General features: G+C 36.0%; 8 protein-coding genes across 9 annotated transcripts; 4 read left to right on the top strand and 4 right to left on the bottom strand.

Annotated features, from left to right (window-relative positions):
* The first annotated feature begins 7,127 nt into the window (after positions 1 to 7,127).
* On the top strand, positions 7,128 to 8,099 carry l(2)37Cg (RNA polymerases I and III subunit AC2 l(2)37Cg). The gene is made up of 3 exons (XM_028323195.1): positions 7,128 to 7,306; positions 7,462 to 7,562; positions 7,906 to 8,099. Exons 1-3 carry the CDS (start codon positions 7,292 to 7,294, stop codon positions 8,093 to 8,095), a joined length of 306 nt encoding a protein of 101 aa, XP_028178996.1. The 5' UTR covers positions 7,128 to 7,291; the 3' UTR covers positions 8,096 to 8,099.
* Positions 8,100 to 8,573: 474 nt separating this feature from the next.
* Positions 8,574 to 10,047, bottom strand: RpS2 (ribosomal protein S2). Its single transcript, XM_028323194.1, has 3 exons — positions 9,939 to 10,047; positions 9,099 to 9,618; positions 8,574 to 8,890 (listed from the first exon to the last, which is right to left on the bottom strand). The coding sequence occupies exons 2-3, from the start codon at positions 9,615 to 9,617 to the stop codon at positions 8,624 to 8,626; spliced, it is 786 nt and encodes a 261-aa protein (XP_028178995.1). The 5' UTR covers position 9,618; positions 9,939 to 10,047; the 3' UTR covers positions 8,574 to 8,623.
* Positions 10,048 to 10,530: 483 nt separating this feature from the next.
* On the bottom strand, positions 10,531 to 12,372 carry LOC114366335 (N(4)-(Beta-N-acetylglucosaminyl)-L-asparaginase). Its single transcript, XM_028323193.1, has 6 exons — positions 12,175 to 12,372; positions 11,903 to 12,056; positions 11,462 to 11,690; positions 11,099 to 11,292; positions 10,902 to 11,009; positions 10,531 to 10,818 (listed from the first exon to the last, which is right to left on the bottom strand). Exons 1-6 carry the CDS (start codon positions 12,287 to 12,289, stop codon positions 10,593 to 10,595), a joined length of 1,026 nt encoding a protein of 341 aa, XP_028178994.1. The 5' UTR covers positions 12,290 to 12,372; the 3' UTR covers positions 10,531 to 10,592.
* Positions 12,373 to 12,684: 312 nt separating this feature from the next.
* Positions 12,685 to 14,666, top strand: Ada (adenosine deaminase-like protein). Of its 2 annotated transcripts, none has more exons than XM_028323205.1 (7): positions 12,685 to 12,813; positions 12,952 to 13,100; positions 13,270 to 13,458; positions 13,623 to 13,842; positions 14,002 to 14,158; positions 14,244 to 14,344; positions 14,436 to 14,666. In XM_028323205.1, exons 1-7 carry the CDS (start codon positions 12,775 to 12,777, stop codon positions 14,619 to 14,621), a joined length of 1,041 nt encoding a protein of 346 aa, XP_028179006.1. In that variant the 5' UTR covers positions 12,685 to 12,774; the 3' UTR covers positions 14,622 to 14,666. The 2 variants fall into 2 exon arrangements, with proteins under 2 accessions (XP_028179006.1, XP_028179007.1); XM_028323206.1 differs by having other exon boundaries at positions 12,724 to 12,813; positions 12,941 to 13,100.
* Positions 14,667 to 15,242: 576 nt separating this feature from the next.
* On the top strand, positions 15,243 to 15,931 carry Tim8 (translocase of inner membrane 8). Its single transcript, XM_028323199.1, has 2 exons — positions 15,243 to 15,405; positions 15,497 to 15,931. The coding sequence occupies exons 1-2, from the start codon at positions 15,307 to 15,309 to the stop codon at positions 15,668 to 15,670; spliced, it is 273 nt and encodes a 90-aa protein (XP_028179000.1). The 5' UTR covers positions 15,243 to 15,306; the 3' UTR covers positions 15,671 to 15,931.
* A 128-nt stretch (positions 15,932 to 16,059) lies between these two features.
* On the bottom strand, positions 16,060 to 17,225 carry LOC114366340 (RNA transcription, translation and transport factor protein). Its single transcript, XM_028323198.1, has 4 exons — positions 17,029 to 17,225; positions 16,739 to 16,963; positions 16,515 to 16,601; positions 16,060 to 16,435 (listed from the first exon to the last, which is right to left on the bottom strand). The coding sequence occupies exons 1-4, from the start codon at positions 17,087 to 17,089 to the stop codon at positions 16,137 to 16,139; spliced, it is 672 nt and encodes a 223-aa protein (XP_028178999.1). The 5' UTR covers positions 17,090 to 17,225; the 3' UTR covers positions 16,060 to 16,136.
* Positions 17,226 to 17,980: 755 nt separating this feature from the next.
* Dhdds (Dehydrodolichyl diphosphate synthase subunit) lies at positions 17,981 to 19,494 on the top strand. Its single transcript, XM_028323197.1, has 5 exons — positions 17,981 to 18,294; positions 18,424 to 18,557; positions 18,654 to 18,802; positions 18,895 to 19,070; positions 19,202 to 19,494. Exons 1-5 carry the CDS (start codon positions 18,106 to 18,108, stop codon positions 19,400 to 19,402), a joined length of 849 nt encoding a protein of 282 aa, XP_028178998.1. The 5' UTR covers positions 17,981 to 18,105; the 3' UTR covers positions 19,403 to 19,494.
* A 146-nt stretch (positions 19,495 to 19,640) lies between these two features.
* On the bottom strand, positions 19,641 to 21,684 carry LOC114366338 (protein FAM50 homolog). The gene is made up of 6 exons (XM_028323196.1): positions 21,169 to 21,684; positions 20,990 to 21,091; positions 20,623 to 20,827; positions 20,238 to 20,392; positions 20,042 to 20,154; positions 19,641 to 19,842 (listed from the first exon to the last, which is right to left on the bottom strand). Exons 1-6 carry the CDS (start codon positions 21,511 to 21,513, stop codon positions 19,743 to 19,745), a joined length of 1,020 nt encoding a protein of 339 aa, XP_028178997.1. The 5' UTR covers positions 21,514 to 21,684; the 3' UTR covers positions 19,641 to 19,742.
* Between the last annotated feature and the right edge of the window lie 1,272 nt (positions 21,685 to 22,956).

Below are 22,956 nucleotides of genomic sequence, written 5' to 3'. Positions count from 1 at the left end.
AACTTTATATCGTTTGAATTTATCATCTGTCATTTTAATTTCCGCAAGTAGGTATTTCAAGATTATCATAGCCGGAAAGTTCGATGCCTGTAATATTATGACAAGATAATTAAAGAGTGTAATCAACTTTGATTATTTCATTCAATCATCCATAATATTATACGAATACTCTCTAGGTATTCTAATTTTATTAGAGTACAGTAAAACGTACAGTACAGTACAGTACCCATATCATGACATAAAACATTTGAACATCAAATAAAATGGTTTGCCGCAGGCCACGTTTAAAAAGAAAGAAAAATTCATCCACAACTTTCAGCCGACAAATCTCTTACCACCAAATCAGCGTCTCTAATCGATTGTAAATCGGACAAATTAGAATAAACTAATCGATTATGGCGCTGGTCCATTGATTTCATTATTCATCCCATTTGAGTCATCTCGGGCCACTGGAGCGCGCCGGCCATCTGCGCGGCGCTGCCGACCGAAAGAATCCCGACTCTACGGGAGTTAACAACTTGCCTCCCTTATTTTATGCCTTTATCGTTAAGACCCGAAAGCCCCACATATTATCATAACGAAGTGTTTTTCAGGTAGTACGAGTATAAAAATAGATGTGTTATGATGACGTAAGAAGATTCTCAAGGTTTTGTCTTTGATCTGAAGATGTAGGCTAATTCTTTTCAGCCGGATTGACAAATGATGCTTGCTTAAGTGAAGCAGCAAATTGGCACAGCGTTAAATAGAGATCTGTGATTGGTTCGTGTGTGACCCTGTGCATCCACACGCACTGTGCGATAGTAATGTTTGTAAATACGGGCGTTAATCATTAAAATTCACATTTATCTTTGGCACCACGAGTAAATTTTCGGTGCCTTCCAATACATAGGTATCATAAAATATTTACTGCAGCCATAAAAGCCTGAAACATAATATTTTACAACCAAGTTTAAGCCTTATGTAAAATCTAATTTACTATGTAACGTTTAGGCATTTCGAGCGCTCCTACAGCCTTCATTCAAATTATAGACTAAAGATATTACCTATTCCTCCGAAACTACGATAGTCTACTAGACCTTCCTTTTGTTACAGAATAATGTAAAGGCAATAATTTGATCAGTAAAATGTGTGTATGTTGCCCCCATTTATGTGAAATAAAGTTTGTTCTTTCTTACCTAGTTACCTACGGATGAATTTAACTCGTTAGTAAATGTTGTATGACTATTGTTGTTGATAGTTAGAAGTACCTACCTCTATCAAAGTTAGATAACTCTGAACATTCTATTCAGGTACATAACTAACTATGCACTACAACACTAAATTTTACCAACGGCTACGCGATCTCTAACTAACTTCTAACCTTAATAAAACTCGTATTTCGGTAGCGAAAGTATTAAAATATCCCTAGAATTTCATAACAACCGCAATGAAACTTTTGGGATAGGCTTTAATGTGAAAATTTAGCTCCTCTTGCACTAACTGACGTAATATAATAAAGTTTCAGGATCCTGCCGCCGGCGATGTCAACACTCGCATTCGTTATAGGGTTGCCAGTTGAAAAAGCAAGAGGTATGATGAATCTCAGCTTATGTCTTCCAGTTTTCCTGTCGAAAAATATCAAAACTAATTCCTGTCGAATTATGATTACGACTTTACCTTCAGAAATAACTACTTAACCGACATGTAAAGGGAATCCTGTGGAGGATAGTTAAACGCAAAAGCAATACAGAATGTCCCAAAATTAGCACTCACACTGACATCCTGTATCTAATGGACTTTGTGTATCGGGGCATAACGTTATTCAAACAAACACATTTCCATAGAGGTTTCAGATCTATCCCCGAAAATTGGTTCAAAATTAGTTCTCCAGGTATCGGTGTTCAAACTGGAAGTTTGATTACTTCCTTGTAACATGTTGTCACACCGACAGGTCGCGGAGTTGTGGCCTGCGGTACCTACTCCTAAAAGATTTTCAAATGTTTCTCTCTCTTATAACTGCTTGATGAGTGATAGAGACAATAGAGTGAAGAAAATCGAAACCGCTGTTTAGAGTAGAGTCTCTGTACCCTCCTGCCATGGGACAGTCGCTGGAGACCCAAAAGTTCCGCCAAGTCTCTTGAACTTGTTGGATTTAACATTTTCATTAGTAACTTTCAGCGGTGTTTCAAGTCAACTAATTATAATGTTCTGTTAAATTAGAGTTTTTGTAAATGTGACTGTANCAGCCTTCATTCAAATTATAGACTAGAGATATTACCTATTCCTCCGAAACAACGATAGTCTACTAGACCTTCCTTTTGTTACAGAATAATGTAAAGGCAATAATTTGATCAGTAAAATGTGTGTATGTTGCCCTCATTTATGTGAAACTAGCTTTCCGCCCGCGGCTTCGCCCGCGTGGAATTTTGTTCCTACTTTCTTAGTGCACCTCTACGGTACCTAAACTACGTCCCTTCCAAATGTCAAGTGCCTACGTTTAGCCGTTTAGGCTGTGCGTTGATCTGTCAGTCAGTCAGTCAGTTTCTCCTTTTATATATTTAGATTAGATAGAAGATAGATGATAGCTAGCGACCGCCCGCGACTTCGTACGCGTAGATCCCGTTTTACTCCCTTCATCTATCTTAAGCGGTTTAGATTTTTTTCATACAAATGTTTTTCCCGCTAACTCCCGTTCCCGTAGGAATTTTGCAATATCCTGTTGTAACTAAGCTTTAAGTTTACTAAGGTACCTGCATGCCAAATTTCAAGCGTCTATCTTACGCAGTTTAGATTTTTTCATACATATGTTTTTTCCCGCTAACTCCCGTTCCCGTGGGAATTTTGCGATATCCTGTTGTACCTAAGCTTTAAGTTTACTAAGGTACCTGCACACCACATTTCAAGCATCTAAGTTAAGCGGTTTAGATTTTTCATACAAAAGAATTTTTCCGATAATTCCCGTTCCCGTGGGAATTTCGGAAATTCCTTTCTTAGTGCACCTCTACGGTACCTAAACTACGTCCCTTCCAAATTTCAAGTGCCTATGTTTAGCCGTTTAGGCTGTGCGTTGATCTGTCAGTCAGTCAGTCAGTTTCTCCTTTTATATGTATATGTCNTCGATGATGTTGTTTGATATCAAACAACATCATCGATTTGTCATTGAATAAGCACCGGTATGTACAGATCGAGAAAATTTTACCTTATAAAATAATACACTTATGCCTTACTTAGGTAGTTATTAGAGATAACATCATTTCATATTCATGTCGTTATTTAGGTACGTTCCTCTTCCTGCCTGCTTTGTTTTCTTGCAATTTAATAATGTGTCACGTGACACGACTGCGTTTGTCTTTATTACGTGACTACGGATAGCTTTGTTGTACACACATTTGGTTTATGACGTCACGTAGCGCCTTGACTGGTGTAGTAAGCCTTAATAAAACCTGCAGGCGTCTTATCTCAAGCATAAACCAAAGTTGATACCGTTGCGGTAGCCGTAATCATTGGCAATACTGCTCTAAAAGTTTTACAACTTTTTTGTCTTCTGACATTCACTTTGCCCTGAATGGTAGTCGATTTACAGTTTCGAACTCCTGTATTTCGTTGTTAGTTAAAAATAAGTTAATTTGATTTTCCTCCTTGGCTACAATGGTGAAAATTAATTTAGAGAAATGTCCCGCTATCTGCCTGTACGCCGATACTAAGCTTCGGTTTCCTCATTGTAAATTCCACCGACACCACCCAACCCTTTTCTAGCTAGGTTGAATTAGCGTGAAAGCTGTAGGACTTGATTGTACAGAAGTTGCAATGGGCCATGAAATTTATTAACCGACATTAGAAGTTCCTCGAGAAAAGCCCTTGAAATTTATTCACAGGGACGTGTTCATTAATTTAAACAACCGCAAGTGCTAACGCGACAGACGGCTCTCAAACAGCGTCAACCGCGCTATATTTTGCATTTATTCTAATAATTACTCGTGCCGGAGCTAAATAACGGCTTTCAGCGGATCCTGGAATTCCAGGTATTCGCCAGGGCTGGGCTCGGCCCGCGGCGATATTTGGCATCCTTCGACGGCACAATTCGAACGGATCATTAAATTGCTAAACAAAATTACAGCTGGCATCCTCGGTTGCTTCCTTTATCAAAGTAGAAGATAATTTTCATTTATATTAACAATATAATAATGTTTTTATGAATAGCCCTATTTTGTGAATAGTTCAGCTTCAGGCGTTTGGCTTACTTTATCCAGCAACTTTTGGTAGCAAGAGCGTAGGTAGTTAATGTGATTTTCTAAAAAGGTTTAAATGTACTCTTTGATCGTATATTAGATTTAGATGAATACCTACTGAAGGAAGCTTAGTAATACCATTACTTGTAGCGTATTGATAAAATAATTTAAATTAAGTAAGTGTGTAGAGTTGTTTTTATTCAAATTTAACTACCTAAACTCAGCCCTGTCACGCACCGATCCTATCTCTGACACGTAATGGTTAAGTAAAACCCATGCGGCAGTGTCTTAATAAAGGCCTACCTTCCATTACTGACTTTATGTGTCTACCGTTACGTTTTATGGGCACGAGGTATGCTGACCCAGCGATTGTTACACGCCAACATCGCTGCGCCCTGCTGCCGTTAAGGTTAACATAGCAAACAATTTGTTAAACATTACATTTTATTTAGATTAGTATCCGCACGCACCTTTGAATAGAACCCAGAAACCCAAATTAACTTTTACGATTGACAGGGATCGTTGCGTAAGAGAGTTGTTAAAAAACAACTGAAAATTCAATTATTTTCAGTAAGTTGGCTTCCAGAGAGTAATTTTCAGTAGGTACACAATCCACCCAATATAATATTAAGCATTAACCCTTCCACTGTTTCACGACAATAATATAGTGGAGATCGTATCTACCTAACGATGAAATTATGTAGCGAGTGGATCTCTGCAAAAAAGTTTGCGAAAACGTGCTGCTTTCCTGAATTCATAGAGAATGGAACTGTTACTGGAGCTATTTGCTCGCTAATGACGCATACCACTCGAAAGCTAGAAGCTAATCCTAGCTCGCTCGCTCACTATCACGAACGGGGTTCCAAAAAGAAGGCCGCATAAATCTCTTTTGCGCCGACCGTCAGACGCTTTTGTGTTGAAAAGCAATGGAATCAGCGAGGGGAAAGAAATTGCAAACATGGCTATTATTTTCACTTAAACTTCAAACGTTGGTGTGAGAGGTTGATGATTTTTTATTTTTTGCTATCGAAGATCAAAAGTAGATTTCATATGGATACTTACATCAGTCTACATAACTTTCATCAAAACATTATAATTTAAGGATAAGGTAGAATAAATCAAAACCTACTGTTTGTTTTAAGTTATAGGTACGATAACTAATGCCACTTAAGAGGATATGTTGGGTCCTACTCAAATGTTGGGTAGGCACACAAAACAGCTTGCCCAATTCCCTAACCAAAACAGTGACAGCCAAAGCCGAGGGCACCCACACGCCTCCAAATATAGGCACAAGACAATTTGAGACTTGATTGCCAACCCTCATCCCTTACGCGTTTCCTTTCAAACCCAGACAGGTTTGTTCATTACCTCGATATTGCCTAAGTAAATATGCGGTGTTTGCAGGTAGGTTTGCCTCCATATTTGGAGGCTGATATAAATGGAAGGGTAACGGCGTCGCATAGGTATAAATTGTCACGAAGACACTCTACGTCTCACGTTAAGGTCTGGGAACCCACAAACTTTAATTTATGCTGAGAAAGATCACTTTGCCGGCACCCATGAGCACAATGATGAAATTCTCTCGAGGCACCGCCGCGGGTGACAAAGGATATAAAGATAAATTACTTTGTAGCAAGCACTTCATTATGTGGTAGATGTCTTCATGATTACTTGAGTTTATCTAAGAGCTTATTTAAATCCTACATTTCCATATAAACCTACCTATGTATAAACAAGTTAAACAATAATATTTTAAATACCTATCTACTTATGCCTTTCAGAAGTCAAATCAATTTATTTATTTCTAGATATTATAACATTGATCCACGTAGGCAGTAAAACCTTAACTACTTTATTAGTACCTATTTAAGTAACTTATCAATAAACTTGTATCTTACTTATACTTAAGTACTTATCAATAAAATTATCACAAGTATGTACCTACGTCCTACATTAAATACTAATATACCCAGGCCCGCATTTTTGTCAAGTGCTTTGCTTTAAGACTGGCGTGTCCATGGGATCATTAAAAACCGAGGTTTTAAAACTCCATCTACCTTGCTACCTGCATACAGTAAATCATCACATCGAAGCTCGCAGAATTGCTAAAATCAAGTGGCAGTGGGCGGGGCACATAGCTCGTAGAGACGATGGCCGTTGGGGCAGAAAAGTTCTCGAGTGGCGACCACGGGCTGGAAGACGTAGCGTGGGAAGGCCTCCTACTAGGTGGACCGACGATCTAGTAAAGGTCGCGGGAAGAACCTGGATGCGGGCAGCGCAGGACCGTGCATTGTGAAAAACCTTGGAGGAGGCCTTTGTCCAGCAGTGGACGTCATTTGGCTGAAACGAACGATCCTCTCTGTCACATAACAATTTTATTTAGAGTTCCACTACGCTACGGCTACGGTCTCTTCTATCTTCCAGTGTAGTCTGGAGAAGGTAATATTATTAAAATTTGCTCTCTAAATCTTATAACACACAAAAAATAAAATTTCCTCTTCCATACTTCATGTTATTAGTAACTCATACCCGTATTCACAAACATTACTATGAGGTCTCACAGTGCGCGTGGACGCACAGGGTGACACACGAACCAATCACAAAGCTCTATTCAGCGCTGTGCGTTCCGTTTTCTAATTCACATAAGCAAGCATCGTTTGTGAATACGGGCGTTAGTCTGGTAGCGCGGAGTTCGCCAAGTTGACTTGGACGCATTTGCCGACTGTGGGGTGAGGATGAAGAAACTTGTCGAGTTCTTACTAAGTATGTGTTCACATTGACTTGGCTTGGCCAATTTCCCGCATAGTGTACCCGCACCATTAGCTGAAAGAAAAGCCGACAAAAAGTTGCCAGAAAATTTTAGCTTTATGGTATTGGTCCAAAGCCCGTGCTTAAAAAATAAAGTTTAAGAAGTAAATTGTCATAACATTCATTGTCTGTGGTAATCAACATAACCTCAAAAATCGTGGTGATAAAATTATGAAAAATAATACTAGTGAAACATACGTTTTTGGAAAAGATACTTCATCACTACAAAAGCAAACGTTATTTATTAAAAGTGTTCATCGAAACCACTGCATAAAATGAAAATCTCAGAAGTATGTACCTAATATTACTTTAATTTTCATGTTAGTCAATAATATTTTTAATTAAGTTTTGTTAATAAATATTTATATTGTATTAATTAAACTATATATTTCAAGTATGGAAAACATAGTACAATAAATCTATATCAAAAATTGTTTTGTTTCAGCTACCCGGTGATGAAGATTCTGGCTTAACTTGCCGCACATACGTTTTTCAAAATGAGAGCCACACTTTAGGAAATGCTTTAAAATGTATTATTAATGGATAGTAAGTATATTAATTTTTTTTTTTGTTTTTTGATAATAAATGATTTATTCCTCACACAAAAATACAGAAATATAATATATGATAACAAAGGCATCTAGAAATTAAATCATTTATTGATTACCTCAATCTTTGTATTCAGAAGTATTAGAGCAACCTCGACTAATCACTTCAAAGATCTAGTCAACATGTCCTCCATAAGAAATGATTAAATCCTTTGCATGCTGACCTGTACGCCTTATTTTTCAAACATTTTGACGACATCTCATCCTGTTGTAGCCAAGTTCTAAATTGAACTTAAAATACCTAGTACTTATTTTTTTAAACTCATCTTTTTTATTTGCAGTGAAGAAGTAGAATTTTGTGGCTACACAGTGCCACACCCAGCTGAAGCCAAAATGCACTTCAGGATACAGACAAGAAAGACACCAGCGTTAGAAATACTGAAACGAGGGCTAAAAGATCTTCAGAAAGTTTGTGACCACACTATGGATCTGTTTGAAAAAGAAGTTAAAGAATTTAATAAAAGTTCATAATAAAGTCTTGACTTTTAATTAAAAGTAGTACCTATTTACCCAATTAGGTAAAAATAGTCTAATTCAATTGATGTGCAAAAGGTTGTACTCCTAGTTGAACAGACAGACAATTACTGGTCTGTAAGTCCTATTTATTACTTTGAATTCTCACGTCATGCTCACACATGGTGTGCATGTGGGTTGTAATTATTTTAGCATCACCCTACTTACCCCACATTTTATATTTTCTATTCCTTCCTATTTATAAGTTAGGTATAGTTATATGGGCAGGTTTATGTATGTGTATTGTGTATACCTACTCTACTGCTGCAAAATAATTTATTTATTGAGTGAAAATCATTTATTTTGTAACTAATATTATAAAGTTACTAGAAGAATAGTAGTTACACGAGCTTGACTCTAGCAGAAAATAATTTAGATTTCTACCAATATGAACTTGTTGAATATTGTAGGAATAATTAAAATAAAACAAAAAAAATATGTTATTGTGTTATATTATTTCATAACATGAAATTCAATGACCACCATCTAGACCTTGAATTCAGAGTAGGGGGACTTGGTCAAAGGAATGTCGCGCCACAAGTCAGGGGTGAGGTAGGCGTAGGTCTTAGCAATAGCGGCGTAGGTGGCCTTGGCGAAGTTGCCAAGGGTGCCGGTGGAGCCACGCGCCGAGGTGTAGCAGTCCTGGACACCAGCCATCTGCAGCAGCTTCTTGGGGACGGGAGCAGACACAATGCCGGTACCACGGGGCGCTGGGATCAGCCTCACGGTGACTGAACCGCACTTGCCGGTAACCTGAAAACATATTTCAACAAATTAATAGGGAAGAAGAAACTATATTTGAACATATGGAAGTAATTATAAGAATCAGACGCATAAAAAGCTTCATTGGACGAACCTCAAGAGGATACCACGAATGAATTTGTTATCAGTTTTCATCATAAAAGATATGTGAATCATGCATTTATTTAGAATATGAAATTTAAGATCAATGATAACCCACCTTGCAAGGAACGGTATGGGGCTTTCCGATCTTGTTACCCCAGTAGCCTCTGCGGACTGGCAGGACCGACAGCTTGGCAAGGATGATAGCTCCGCGAATAGCAGTGGCGACTTCCTTGCTGCACTTGACGCCCAGCCCGATGTGTCCGTTGTTGTCTCCGATGGCCACGAACGCCTTGAAGCGCGTGCGCTGACCGGCACGCGTCTGCTTCTGTACTGGCATAATCTTCAAGACCTCATCGTTGAGGGATGGGCCAAGGAAGAAATCGATGATCTCGAACTCTTTGATGGGAAGGGAGAACAAGTAAATGTTCTCGAGCTTGTCAATTTTGCCATCGCGAACCAAACGGCCCAACTTTGTTACTGGCACCCATTCCTTCTGGTCTTCCTTGCCGCGACCACGGCCGCGTCCGCGACCGCGTCCACGACCACGTGGGCCCCCGCGGCCTCTATCACCGCCTCGAGAACCAAAACCTCCGCGAAATCCGCCACGTCCACCGGCAGGAGCAGCGTCCGCCATTCTGAAATGATATCATGGAAATTACGACCCATTACCAAAATACCAATCCCAATTCATGAATATTACAAAAATCAGACGCGTTTAGGCCATCACTGTGTAAACACTATGGTAGATACCACGAATGAATTGTTTTTTTGGCTTCATCATTGAAATAACACGTGGGAATGATTGGAGGTTATTATTCGTTTAGAACACTAACACGAGTAATTTTACAAATATTTAATTGCTACACTCACAAAATGCACTTGAGTTTATGAATTATCAACAAAAGACGAATAAATTATGAATCTATTTCATAAAATTATTAAAATGAAAACTTACGTTGAACAGTGTGCGCTAGAAGACGGTCAAACACAAAATGGCCGGTGCGCGGACCTAATTTCCGCTCCGAAACTCCACGCAGGAAAAATAGGGATGTGTCAATTTTGAGCTTAGATTAATTGAATAATCGATATCATATATATATTGTTTTACATGAATCGACTAAAAACATGATTTTGTATAGACGTTTCATTTCTATGAGAAATGAATAATAAAAAATAATGAATTAATTTCATAATTTGTTCTTTAAAAAATCGGTAGTTTCTAAATAACGCTTACATCATGATGTCGGATAGGGATTGTCTAACTTATGGTCTCACTGGTAAAATAAGACAGACATTTCCGTATGCACAAAATTCTTTCCATTAATCATTAATTAGTAAGAACTATTCTGTAACCACCTATTTCTGACAAATAAATTATTTGATTTGATGCGGTTTGACTACTTACATCTACCTATTTATATGTTATTATGGGTCGGGTGAACTTGGTTTCTTAGACATAATCGCACAAATTTCGTACGAAACCGTTTAGACTTCAGGTGAATTTGAATGCGAATAGTTACAATAAAACGGATTTAAAAAACACTTAATTCAGTATAATACAACGTCATATATTTATTATTTATACTATTTTACATGATTCATTGTCATATCACGAACAGTCTACTTTGATAACAGTATAAGTTTCTTGACTCTTATCATAAACAACGTAAGGGAAGGAGGTGATACCATGACACGCAGCACCGTGCTTCCCATCTTTTGATAAAGCTACAACAGCTCCCATGAAATCTGGATAGTAGCCCGATATTCTTTCAACTGCCACCCGCGCTGCCACGTCTGGTGAAGACCCATGGCGCATCTCCTCCACTGCTAAAAAGCTGAAAGTTTAGATACCAATATGAGCTGCATGAGGAAAACATAAATAAACCACTAAAGTATTCTTGATTTTTATTAACAATACCTAGGCAGAAACCGAAGCATTACATCACCATCACCTGTAGCAGCAGCCCCACCTACAGCATTTTCTGCATAAGCGCCGGATCCAGGTATAGGTGAATCACCAATCCTCCTGCAAAACAAAATGAAAACAATTTTCAAATGTCCAGGCTGAAGTATTTAAAGAAATAAAAGTTATGTAACACATTAAGTAGTTCTCACCCTGGTATTTTAAATTTAGCTCCATTTGTTGAAGTACCAGCAGCAATATCTCCATTGGTATCGATGGCTACCATGCCAATCGTGTCATGATTGAACCTGTCTACATTGATATGACCTTTAGCATCCACTTCAAAGTTTTTATCTTCAAGTTTGCTGTAAGGACCACATGACTGTCTTGGATCTGGTTTGACATTCTAAGATAAGATAAATGAATTTATGAGATACCTACTTAGGTAATCTTTGGATCTCAAAAAATAGGTAAATATAGGTTCCAATTTACTATTGTATTAACAAATCACTTATAGATACAATAGTAAATTGGAAATCCTTACATGCATTTTAACAATTGAAGAAAATAATTACCAGCCAAAAATTGGGTTGACAATGGTCCTCGTTAAACCATTTTTTCCACATTGCCTTAGATTCAGGAGTAACCAGACTTTCTTTATGGAAGCCCATTTGGACGGCAAATTGAGTAGCCAGTTCCCCAACTAGGAAGGAATGCTTTGTGTGTTCTAAAACATGTCGAGCCACTGATATAGCATTCTTAATACCCCGCAAAGATCCAACAGCTCCAACATTCATTGTTCTCCTAAAACAATACAAAAACCTTTTTCTGGTTTTCTGTAGAAAAACATAATAAATCATAATAATTATGTACTCTACGACTTAATTAAAATAATTTCATGGCCAAGTCAGGCATACAATAATATTTAATTGTACAGTTACAATAATTTTGAACGATTACGATTAGCTAGGTATAATAAGCAGTTAGGTATTGAATAGTTCTAAAAATTCTAATACCCGTCCATTATAAGGGCATCCAAAGTAGTCTCGGAATTTTCATCAGGGCTACCACCGTAGCCAACTGTGCCATCGCACTGTTGCTCTTCGCAGATCGCTGCTCCCTGCTCAATTGCATCCAATGCTACTCCGCCTTCTTTTAACACTTCCCATGCTGCCTCGTTTTTGTTTTTGAGTTAGATGATTAACAAATAAAAACGCAATCATATAAAAAACATTCAATTTAAAAAAAGTACAGGATTATTTTTATATTACTAATGAGGAAAACATACCTTTTATAGTGGCATTTGTAAAGTTCCAAGTCGTTATCACAATAGGAATATTTCGTTCTGTATGTAGAGTTTGAATAAAGCAAGTAAATGTAATAAATAAAATGCCTAAGTACATCGTTGTATCACATACAATAAAATAATACACATGAAATAATTATAGTATTTGACACACGACACGGTTATTTTCTGTTAATAAACTTTGTAATCTAAATTATTTATTATATTCTGTCTAATGGCTTCAGTAGGTAAACACAACATAGCAAAAATTCCAAACATTTTTAGCACAATCAAAATGTCTTGTCAGAGAGACAAAGATATTATAATTCTAGTGGTAGACTAGCAACTCATAGTGATATAAATATTGAGCTTACCGATATACCACCGGGAGTTCGAGTACAACACTATGAATTTACCGATTTGGCCTAAATGCTATTTCCAGTGCTGTAATAATTTTATAAAAAAAAGAGATTACTTCCGGTAAACTGTCAGATTGACATCGATTCGATTGTCTGTTTTGTTTTGGTTCTTGTGAACGTTTCAAAAGATAATAATTTTTTTATCTAGTTTTCGAACACAAACTTAAATAATATAACAGCTGACATGGATCTAAATAACTTTTGCCATGACCTCCCAAAAGTCGTGAGTAAAATTACAGAATTCATTAATAAAATAACCAATGGAATAGTTTACAAAAACTCTTTTTTAATTCTTTCATTAATAACTCATTTAGTAAACGTGTACTTAAGTAACTAAAATTAATGAACAGTATTATTCCAGGAGCTACACGCTCATTTGAATGGGTCTTTAAGTCGATCTACTATGTTACACTTGAAAAGATATTACGCTGACTCTGGATTAGAAGATAAGACAAATGCCTTTTTTGATGGATTCCAAATTGGTGCAGGAGATTGCAGAAACTTGTCCGAGTAGGTATTAAACTTTTGTGAGTATGGAATATGAATTTACTAAAATTAAGGTATAAAGTTAAAGGAAAGATGTCTAAAAAAAGAAAAAAGTTTTATTAATGGCTAAAACAATAGTCGGAGAAGAAGAAGAATATTGAAGTTCTATAAAATAAAGTTTAATCTGTTACAGCTGTTTTCAAGTGTTTAGCATAGCACACTCCTTGACGAGCACTCCGGAGGCTTTAGCTATGGCGACAACTCTAACTCTCCAAGAGTTCCACAGTGACGGGTGCTGTTACATTGAACTCAGGAGCACTCCGAGAAACACTCAGTACATGACCAAAGAACAATATGTTGATACAATTGTGCATTGTATGCAGTAAGTAAATAAAATAGTTGATGAATATTTGTAACAATCAACATGTTACCATTATTTATTTTAATATCTATGTCTTTGGCACAGTTAATGTCTACCGTCATGATTTAGTAACACACAGTTCCTACTTTAGAGATAGTAAGCCTTATGTTTTTTTAATATTCCAGGAAATCTTCACTGCATTTATCTATGCTGTCGCGTTTTATAATATCCATTAACCGAAGCTATCCAGTGGCAGAAGCTGAAGCGATTGCAGAACTGGCCATAGCAAGCTATAAAAAATACCCAGATGTGGTTGTGGGTTTGGAACTTAGCGGTGAACCTACCATTGGGAAGTTTCAGGATTTTGTACCAGCTCTTGCTATAGCCAGGGAAGCTGGATTAAAAGTAAGTTGAATCTTTCAAATGTAAATTTATTTAATATACTTAAACGCACATTTGTAACACACAGCTTGTAGTAAATGCAGTAAGCAAATACACATAGGCTGAACATAGTTAAATGTTTAAATATGTTACACACATAAAAAAAAATATCTGTAATTCCAGATCACTCTTCACTGTGGTGAAGTTTGTAACCCAGAGGAAATAATAGAAATGCTTAAATTTAAACCAGACAGGATTGGCCACGGGACCTGCATACATCCTAGATTTGGAGGCACTAATGATACTTGGTCTGCATTATGTGCTAGTAAAATACCTGTTGGTAAGTATAACGTTACAAGCAGGATGTTCAGTAAATACGGAATAAAACCCAATTTTATTAATAATATTCAAATTTTAAATTACAGAAGTCTGCCTGACTAGCAATGTGAACACAAAATCAACTCCTGATTATGATTCCCACCATTTCAAGGATTTGTATGAAGCTGGGGTCCCTGTAATCATATGTGTTAGTATTTTGCCTTATTACTTATTCTGCTTACTTTAATTTGGCTTTTCGACTAATTATTTGGTACTTAGATATGGTAATTTATTTACAGACTGATGACAAAGGTGTCTTCACGACATCGTTATCAAACGAATACAGAATATGTGCTGAAACATTTAATTTAGATCAATCAAGAGTGGCGAGATTATCCCTTGATGCCTGCCAACACATTTTTGCGGATGTTCAAAAAACAGTTGTGAATAAAGTGCAGAGTTTCATAGATAAACATAATATCTAAATTACTTATTGGTTGTTTAATCGAGAAATAAAATATTTGTAATTATCTCGGTATTGATTTTAATATGATAGAAATATTCCCAAGTTTGAAGCGTGAGTTTTGATACGTAAAGGCATTTGTTAGCACCAGTCAAGTAATTTAGTAGAGTAATTTGCATTTTGAAACGCTACATGAACTACTCGCTACATGACCAAAAAACCGTTCGCACTTTGGTCGTGTACAGTTTACAAGTAATTTGTGGTTCTATAATATATGAACTCCATACTCTCGCTCATCTCTGTGATGAACTCTACTAAAACTAAACCATAGAGAAAAGTAATACATAGAACTAAACCACCCACCTGATTCGGATTCTGTTGGTAGGGGTGCTATTCGCCTGTCAAAAAAGAACAAAATGGATTGGCTCGACTAAATATTTGGTGCTCGGACACGTGTTTAGCTGCTAAATTCGACTAGTGCGTATCGGGCTTTAAGGGGTTAAGTAGATAACGTTATTGTTATTTTTGTTTCTAAATGGATTCCTTGGGCGACTAAGCAATTTGATAAATTAAAAAACAAACTGTCAATCTGTATTTGTCTGTCTGATTCTAGCAGGGTGCGGAAACTTCCATACANGACTTAACCTAAAATCTTTCTTGGATTTCAAAATTTCGTAAATTTGAAAAGTTTTATTAGAAACTCCAATATGAGCGATTTGTCGGACTTTTCTGCTACAAAAGGAGTAGATAATGAACTTCAAGATTTTCTTTTAGCAGAAAAACAAAAAGCCCAATTTCATGCTCAGGTAAAATTTTATTCTTGGTTGCTTCATGTTAACATGGAATTACATCAGGATTGCTGTAATATTCATAAAAATGTGTAATGCTTCTTTTCAGATCCATGAATTCAACGATTTTTGTTGGGATAAATGTGTGGATAAGCCTGGCGCGAAACTAGACTCCCGCACTGAAACCTGCATTACAAACTGCGTGGAGAGATTCATCGACGTCTCGCTTCTTATTACAAATCGTTTTGCACAGATGTTGGAAAAAGGAGGCGGCATGAACTAATGTACAATTTTAACATATTTAAGGCATTTAACTTTGCATGGTCTGATATAGTAGTTGCCATTGCAAAGTACTAGAAAATAAATTGTGATGTTGAAGTCTGTATAATAAATGTAGCATTTACGTTAAGCCCTCGCCTATTCTGTTAAAAAATATACTGTATTGAAGGCATACCAGGAGAAAACAGATGACTAAAAGCTCTGAATGTTCTCAAGAATGTATCACATTGTTAGATTGTTAATAAATAAAATGCAGTAACAATAATATGTTGTGTATTTTTAATTTAGGATTTATGTTTTATAAATTACTCAGTTCACTCAAAAAGCAATATACATTTTTGTTACTGAAATAAATACTTATGCTGCAATCTTATTAAAGAAAACATAATTATCTTTGAATATTTAAGATATTTATTGTGAGATTTTGTAAACAAAATTACTATTAATCAGATTTCATGCTTTAGACCAAATTATCTTCCAACTTTTCCAAGTTTAGTGTCAGTGCGAGGATCAGCTGTTACATTTTGCACAGCCACTAGGGCCTCATTAATTTTCGTTTGCAAATCTCTAAGATCTTGCACAAATAAGAGGGTAAGGACATCAGACGGACGTTGAATCATGTTTGCTTCAGTCTTCAGGGGATCTGGATGAGGTGCTGTTTTTAGTATTTTAGCTAGCGCTGCAAGTCTCATTTTTGGGTCTGGATGTGGACCAACCCCAGCCAGTGCTGATACTCTCTCCACTCCGGCTTTGAAGGCAGGGCTTGAAACTAAAATGAGATTTCAAAATTGCAGATAGGTTATGTTAGGACAATGCATATAACATAAGAAATGATTTGTGTAACTTACAATCGAGATTATCCAATGGGTTTGAAGATACTACATTAGGCGCAGTCTTTTTTGTTTCTTCAACTTTAGCATCTTTATATTTTTCAACTGAAAACATGAAAGCATTATTAGTATCATAATTTCATTTTAACATAAGTGTTATTGTTTCAGTATGTAGGCAAGTACAATCTTTAATATATTTAAAAAAAATAGATTTTAACAAGCTTATGTAAATTGTTATATACCATTATCAGCATACTCTAATCGGACAGCATAAGAAAGCAACCAATTCAGTTGTTCATTTAAAGTTCCCTCAGACGCAGGGCTGACTAAATCTTTTTGATATGAATTATAAGCATCGGTCCAACTATCGGCATCGATGTTTCTGAGACCTTCACGCTCTTCTATCTTGTAATGCCGTATTTTTTGATCTTCCAACCAAAGCACTACACTTCTATACTCCTTTTCATCTGTAAACGAAAGCAAACAATCAATTTATCATCTACAGTAAAAGGTGTATATGAATTATTATTACCTTCACAGTTAAAGCTATCGGGAGTCGGATGACCTAGCGCAGAAAGTTTTAGCTTGAACATAGCGGTAATAATCGAGAATTATCGTTTTTCCGGCAAGAAAATCTAGAATCGCCACCACCCACCACCAAATCACATCAACAAGAGTGACATTGACAGCTACACGACGTGTAGGTATTTTAATTGTTCACGGCTTTGGAGATCTATTAGATGGCTAAATTGTGATACCGGTCAAGCCACAGATATTTATTATTATTATTTTATTTATTATTATTATGTATTTATTTATATATATTTATATATGGATTAGAGCTTGCAGCACTATTATCGGTAGTCCCTCTTTGGCATAGTTCCTCTGTGGTGAGACCTCATGGTAATGTTTGTGAATACGGGCGTTAGTGTGTGTACCCTATACAATCAACAAAAACATGTCAACATTCAACAATATTACCGATACCGATAAACGTTGAATGTTTTAAGTTTTTGTTGATTTTGTAGGGAAAAACACGCGCTGGAGACCGGGAAGCAGTAAGAGCATAAAAGTTTATGATGACCGAAGAAAATAGCGGCTAAACGTGGGGCGCCATAACCGCTGAAACTTTACAAAGAAAATCCGGCTAATCATTGAATCGCCGCGTTTTTAATGATAGACGTAATGTAATACGGCGGATTAATACAAATACAATACGACTGCAACAAAAGTTTTGATCCTATATTTAGAAATGATTTCCAAAGCGAACAATGAACGGAATCAATAGTTCTCTGAATTTATTTATAAAAACCTATATACCTACTTATAAAACACAGTCCATAAGGCAAACTTAAGGCCATCTGGCATTCTCCTCCAGTTAAGCTGCTACATAATGTGAACATCCTTTGCTAGCTTTATAGAAAAAAAGCAACAATAACATTACGTGTCAAAATCAGGTGATTGTCAATGTTGTTGTCAAATGAGGAACACATCATATATTTACCGCAAGGTTATTAAAATTTACTTATTTAGTTTAATTCTTTTAAAATTACAGATTGTTTAACAAGTTACTTTTCAAATTAAGTGAAGGGAGTTTTCTGCAATAAGTATGTCGTGGGTGAAAGAAGACGTCGTATCGTTCTTCCAGTTATTCTGTATCAAAGTTGTTAAGACTGGCCGCGTTCCGCAACACATAGCTTTTATAATGGATGGAAATCGTCGTTACGCCAAAAAACACAATGAAAATACGGCTGCTGGCCATTCTAAAGGCTTTGATAAGCTTTCAGAAACTTTAAAGGTAGGTTTGAATTGGAATGAAGGCAGGATTGACAAACATTGCATCACTCTTAACTTCATAACACAACCTTGCTGCAAGGTTCAAAACAAGTTGTTTTCTGAAAATAAAGTTTTTTTTAATATATTCCAGTGGTGTCTTGATCTTGGTATTCCAGAGGTGACAGTATATGCTTTCAGCATTGAGAATTTCAAAAGAAGTGAAGATGAAGTCAGTGCACTCATGGATCTTGCTAGAGATAAATTTCAGAGGTTAATTGATGAAATGTAAGTGCCAGATAAATAAGTTTTAAAGCCATTGTGATTTAAATTGAATTTTATTAAGATAGGATTGTAAATTTTAATGTAGTTGTGTTGTTTTAGAGACCAAATAAATGAGTTAGGTGTCCGTATGCATATAGCTGGGAGATTATCAATGTTACCAGAAGATTTAAGAAAAATGGTGTCTCGGGCAATGTTAGCAACAAGACACAACAACAAGTTACGACTAAACATTGCTTATGCTTACACAGGTATGCAGTACTCTTTATTATTTAAAATATTTATTTACAATGATGCCTAATCTTGTATATTTGAACGTAGTTAATAATTAGTTATGTTTTAGGACGAGATGAAATTAGTAGGGCAGCTTCAGCCATTGTAGATGGTGTGAAAAACAATGAGCTTCATGCAGATGACATAGATGAAGAACTAGTTTCCCACACACTAGAGCTTGGGGAACCCGAGATGCTGGTTCGGACTTCAGGGGAAGTGAGACTCTCAGACTTTATGATATGGCAGGTATTTATCAAGTTTCCTTAACAGTAACATTTCTTACATAAACCCCAGAAGTTCTACATTTTATAGTTGCAGATGTTTTTGAATGTCCATTAGGTCAGCTTACTCAAAGTCAATCATTTTATCTTTTACAGATATCTAACTGTGTTCTCTACTTCACTGATGTCCTATGGCCTGAGTTCACAATATGGAACCTCTTGGCTGCCATCATTCATTTCCAAAGACAAGCACCTCCAATGAAGCATGAAGAAACCATCAGCAATAGCAAGCTGCAGTTCTTGGAGCAACTAGAAGACAGAAGATGGAAAGATTTAGAAAAACTAGTGAATTGTTGACTTTAGGGTTTATATTAGACAGGTTAAATTGTAAATATTGATCAAACATGTTATTGCATAAGTTTATTCCATTATTTAAGTTATGAGTGAAAGATAAAGTTTTCCTAGACTAATATTGGGTTATTTGACTAGATTAAAAGGAATTGGAAATTTGAATGTTATGGATTGAGGATATTTATTCAGGTTCCGAGGGTAATTTTATTAAATGAGAATTGTTTTTTAGAAAAAACTACACAGATATGTCATAAATATACTTATTTATTGCTCTAACAGGCCTATAAAGTGAACAAGATTGCTTTATAAAAGTAATCTATATTTATTGTACATAATTATGCTAAAATTACTTTCCTTTAATGGTGTACTTTGAGTATGTTTTAGTGGGGTCATATGGTTCCCATCTGGAGGCAGGAAAAATGTGTTTATTTCTTTCATACCATGACCTGGAAAGAATAATAAATTATTTTAATTTAAATACAATAATCTTTTACTGCCTAGGTACAGAATTCACCTTGGTTACACAATAATAGTTTTATGGGTCTTAGTTTAAGATGCATTGAAAATTAATTTGACATCCTTTCTGATTATAATGACCAACTAAATACTATAAAAACTCATAAATTATATGATGTGAAATCATACCTAAGGAGTACTTTTCCAGCATGTGAATCCTGTTTCTCCTGTGTAGCATCATTTACTAATCTGACATCATCTGTGGCATCAAATTGGAATAGAGGACCACTTTTCCCTCTGGCCTGTAACATAAACAACACACTGTACTAAAGTTTACAATAATTACTATTCTATGACTGTCTTCAAATTAATTTAAAAAACATACCTTGGTAACAATAAAGTCATAGAATGTATAATGATGAGGCAGTATAAGATCTTCTTTAACATACATAAGTTGGTCAGCTGAAACTGTTTTCAGTTCACTGAACTCAGGCCTCAGTGTATCCAAACATCTTTGGAGAAATTGGTAGATGGAGTTACCTGTAAAATATGAGAAACTAAAATTGTATTGTTGGCAGTAGGACACAATGAAGATGAAGGGAGTGTTGACAAAAATTATGCCATAATTTGCAGTATTATTGGACTATGGTGTGCTTTAAATTTGATCTGTTTCAGGCTTACAATTTTATTCCTTTGCTGTATTTTTATGTGCTGCACAGCTGTGACATTATAGTTGAACTTGCAGACCATAAAAGATGTTATGACATTACCTTTCTTTAAAGTGACATTCCTTCTGTGCCCAGAGCCATCCCAGTAGCTGAATGTGACCGTGATAGGCTCATCTTTGAGGCTGGCTTGTGTCATCACCCATTCCAGTCGGAGTTCTTCACGTAACTTCAAGTCTGCCTCCTCTCTCTCGCGGTCAGGCAAAAACGAGGTATCAACATCGGGATTTTTCTTAATTTTTTTTATTACCTGTGAATAAAGTGGGTTATGAGATAGTCAGCATCTTACAACTACCATTATCAAACACTATTTCAAGCAAAAATTTGTGTGCCAAGAACCAAGCAGCGAAGGAGTAATAAGCAACAATTTATTAGAATATGGCATCAATTTAAATTTTAAAATTAATCTTACTGGTTCCTTCTCTTTCCAACTAGTTTCAGGTTTTTTTGTGTCATCATCAGACAAACTATCTTCCTCCTCTTCTTCATTTAAATCAAAGGACAATGCCTGGATCTGAAAGATTAAAGAAAATACAATTAAATTATCATCAGACATTATTAATGTTTCCATAATAATGCTTGTTTACTTACCTGTCTTTTTTGTTTATTTTTTTGTGCCTGTTTCGCTTCAATTTCCTTCTGTCTCTCCTTTTCTTTTTCAGCCTTTTTCTGAGCCAGCTTTTTCTCTCTTTCGCGAACTATGTGCTCCTGTTTCGCTTTCATCTCATCGAGAGTTACCAGACCTATCGTGGAACTCTTTAGTTGCTGCTCTACGGCATCGTAGTGCGTTGCAAACTTGTTTTCAATGTTATCTATTTTCAAATCTTCCTCAATTTTCTTCTTGCGCAGTTCTATTTCCTGTTGCGCTTTCTCCCGTTTCTTCATCAGGTGCATGGCTCTGCCAGCTTCTGAAGCAGCACCTTTGTAGTGAGCCATGATTGCCTTGTTTAGTTTGCCTTCCTTTTGATAACAGGGTACCTAGTTAAACAATACGTTGAAACGTTGTGAGTTTGAAGATTTTGTGCAAAAAAAGTGTAAAGAACAATAACGGAAGATGAGATTTTTAATCAAATACACCAAAACACAAATCTCTCGCAACAAAAAAAGTTTGACTGAATTGAAGCATAGAGAAAAGTAATACATAATTGAAGAATTGAAGTATGACAACTTTTTTATANTTTTTTTTGGGATGGACTGTCCCGCTGAAGCGCGCAGGGCGCCACGCAGTGATTCTGCCAATGTCAAGTAGTTAGAGAGATACACGAGACTTTTGATTATTGGCCGGTATTTATTGAGTGGGTATTTATTTATCTCGAGAACTTAATTGTTTAGAGTCTTTAATCGCAACAAAAAAAGTTTGACTGGAAATTGAAGTATGACAACTTTTTTTTATATAATGTTTTACGGCTCTGGGTGTAAGTAAGCCCTTTGGACTGACATCACCACAGAGTTCTTGGAGGAAACTAGTGTTGGCCAGTATCTAAATATTATCAATGAACGACACGATTGATACGATACATTTTAGGTGTTAGATGAATCATTGCGATATCTAAAAGAATTTACTCTCAAAGCAAAACGTGTTCTTCTTTTCTATTAATTGCAAACATCAATACTTCCAAATTGTTACAGGATGTAGCATGTTCATTTTTAATATTTTGTGCCTTAGTTAGCCTATTACTCCGTAGTAGGCATGGAAATGATTACTATTTTTCATTCATTTTCATTCTATGAAATGATGATTTCTTTTCATATGATTTTCTTTTCACATGCGAAATTTCACAGGCAATGATTTTTATTCGCAGTGTTTTAATGTAGCTCTTTCATATAATGTGCTACTTTTAATGAAGTATGAATTATGATGAAGGATTGCTAATTAGCTAAAATATGAAATGTAACAATATACAGGGTGGAAACGATAAGTGATCTCACTCGATTATTTCTTAACCATACAAGATATCCAAAAACTGGTTACTGATCCTGAAAGTGCTTCACGAGCTCTATCCAACGGTACCAATAATAGGTTACAAAATAAATTGGATCTATCTGAAAATTCAATGTTTCCAGCCTCCATACATTTAGTAAAACCACATAATATTAAAAACTATTCAAGATATCCAAAAACTGGTTACTGATTCTGAATGTGCTCCACGAGTTCTATCCAACGGTACCAATAATAAGTTATAAAATAAACTGGATCTATCCGAAAATTCAATGTTTCTAGCTCCATACATTTACTACTGCCACAGTCATGGCATTCATGTCTTGATAATATTATAGCAAGTAAAGCCTAAAACCAATGTTTTCCATTAATAATTTTAAATAAGAATGCAATTTACGAGTTAATTTGAAGTGTTTATGATTTAAAATAAAAAAACAACA

This window comes from Ostrinia furnacalis, unplaced genomic scaffold (assembly GCF_004193835.3).
Source record: "Ostrinia furnacalis isolate ACB-3 unplaced genomic scaffold, ASM419383v2 OfSCF0626, whole genome shotgun sequence".
In the NCBI taxonomy this organism is placed as follows: domain Eukaryota; kingdom Metazoa; phylum Arthropoda; class Insecta; order Lepidoptera; family Crambidae; genus Ostrinia; species Ostrinia furnacalis.
The sequence above is the reverse complement of the archived record's forward strand: the minus strand, read 5'-3'. Positions and strand labels throughout refer to the sequence as shown.

What these genes read in the sequence shown, in the direction of transcription:
- Ada (XM_028323205.1), top strand. Translation starts at nt 12,775, where the DNA reads ATGGATCTAAATAACTTTTGCCATGACCTCCCAAAAGTC. An exon ending in GCCATGACCTCCCAAAAGTC is followed by an intron (nt 12,814 to 12,951) that starts GTGAGTAAAATT and finishes GTATTATTCCAG; the next exon opens with GAGCTACACGCTCATTTGAA. An exon ending in GATTGCAGAAACTTGTCCGA is followed by an intron (nt 13,101 to 13,269) that starts GTAGGTATTAAA and finishes AATCTGTTACAG; the next exon opens with CTGTTTTCAAGTGTTTAGCA.
- LOC114366338 (XM_028323196.1), bottom strand. Translation starts at nt 21,513, where the DNA reads ATGGCTCACTACAAAGGTGCTGCTTCAGAAGCTGGCAGAGCCATGCAC. An exon ending in AAAATAAACAAAAAAGACAG is followed by an intron (nt 21,092 to 21,168) that starts GTAAGTAAACAA and finishes TTAATCTTTCAG; the next exon opens with ATCCAGGCATTGTCCTTTGA. An exon ending in GCTGGAAAAGTACTCCTTAG is followed by an intron (nt 19,843 to 20,041) that starts GTATGATTTCAC and finishes TATTCTTTCCAG; the next exon opens with GTCATGGTATGAAAGAAATA.
- Dhdds (XM_028323197.1), top strand. Translation starts at nt 18,106, where the DNA reads ATGTCGTGGGTGAAAGAAGACGTCGTATCGTTCTTCCAGTTATTCTGT. An exon ending in AGCTTTCAGAAACTTTAAAG is followed by an intron (nt 18,295 to 18,423) that starts GTAGGTTTGAAT and finishes AATATATTCCAG; the next exon opens with TGGTGTCTTGATCTTGGTAT. An exon ending in CAGAGGTTAATTGATGAAAT is followed by an intron (nt 18,558 to 18,653) that starts GTAAGTGCCAGA and finishes GTGTTGTTTTAG; the next exon opens with AGACCAAATAAATGAGTTAG.
- LOC114366335 (XM_028323193.1), bottom strand. Translation starts at nt 12,289, where the DNA reads ATGTACTTAGGCATTTTATTTATTACATTTACTTGCTTTATTCAAACT. An exon ending in GTCAACCCAATTTTTGGCTG is followed by an intron (nt 11,293 to 11,461) that starts GTAATTATTTTC and finishes ATCTTATCTTAG; the next exon opens with AATGTCAAACCAGATCCAAG. An exon ending in ATGCTTCGGTTTCTGCCTAG is followed by an intron (nt 10,819 to 10,901) that starts GTATTGTTAATA and finishes CTAAACTTTCAG; the next exon opens with CTTTTTAGCAGTGGAGGAGA.
- LOC114366340 (XM_028323198.1), bottom strand. Translation starts at nt 17,089, where the DNA reads ATGTTCAAGCTAAAACTTTCTGCGCTAGGTCATCCGACTCCCGATAGC. An exon ending in CGATAGCTTTAACTGTGAAG is followed by an intron (nt 16,964 to 17,028) that starts GTAATAATAATT and finishes TTTCGTTTACAG; the next exon opens with ATGAAAAGGAGTATAGAAGT. An exon ending in ATTAGAGTATGCTGATAATG is followed by an intron (nt 16,602 to 16,738) that starts GTATATAACAAT and finishes TCATGTTTTCAG; the next exon opens with TTGAAAAATATAAAGATGCT.
- Tim8 (XM_028323199.1), top strand. Translation starts at nt 15,307, where the DNA reads ATGAGCGATTTGTCGGACTTTTCTGCTACAAAAGGAGTAGATAATGAA. An exon ending in AAGCCCAATTTCATGCTCAG is followed by an intron (nt 15,406 to 15,496) that starts GTAAAATTTTAT and finishes GCTTCTTTTCAG; the next exon opens with ATCCATGAATTCAACGATTT.
- RpS2 (XM_028323194.1), bottom strand. Translation starts at nt 9,617, where the DNA reads ATGGCGGACGCTGCTCCTGCCGGTGGACGTGGCGGATTTCGCGGAGGT. An exon ending in CCCATACCGTTCCTTGCAAG is followed by an intron (nt 8,891 to 9,098) that starts GTGGGTTATCAT and finishes ATATGTTTTCAG; the next exon opens with GTTACCGGCAAGTGCGGTTC.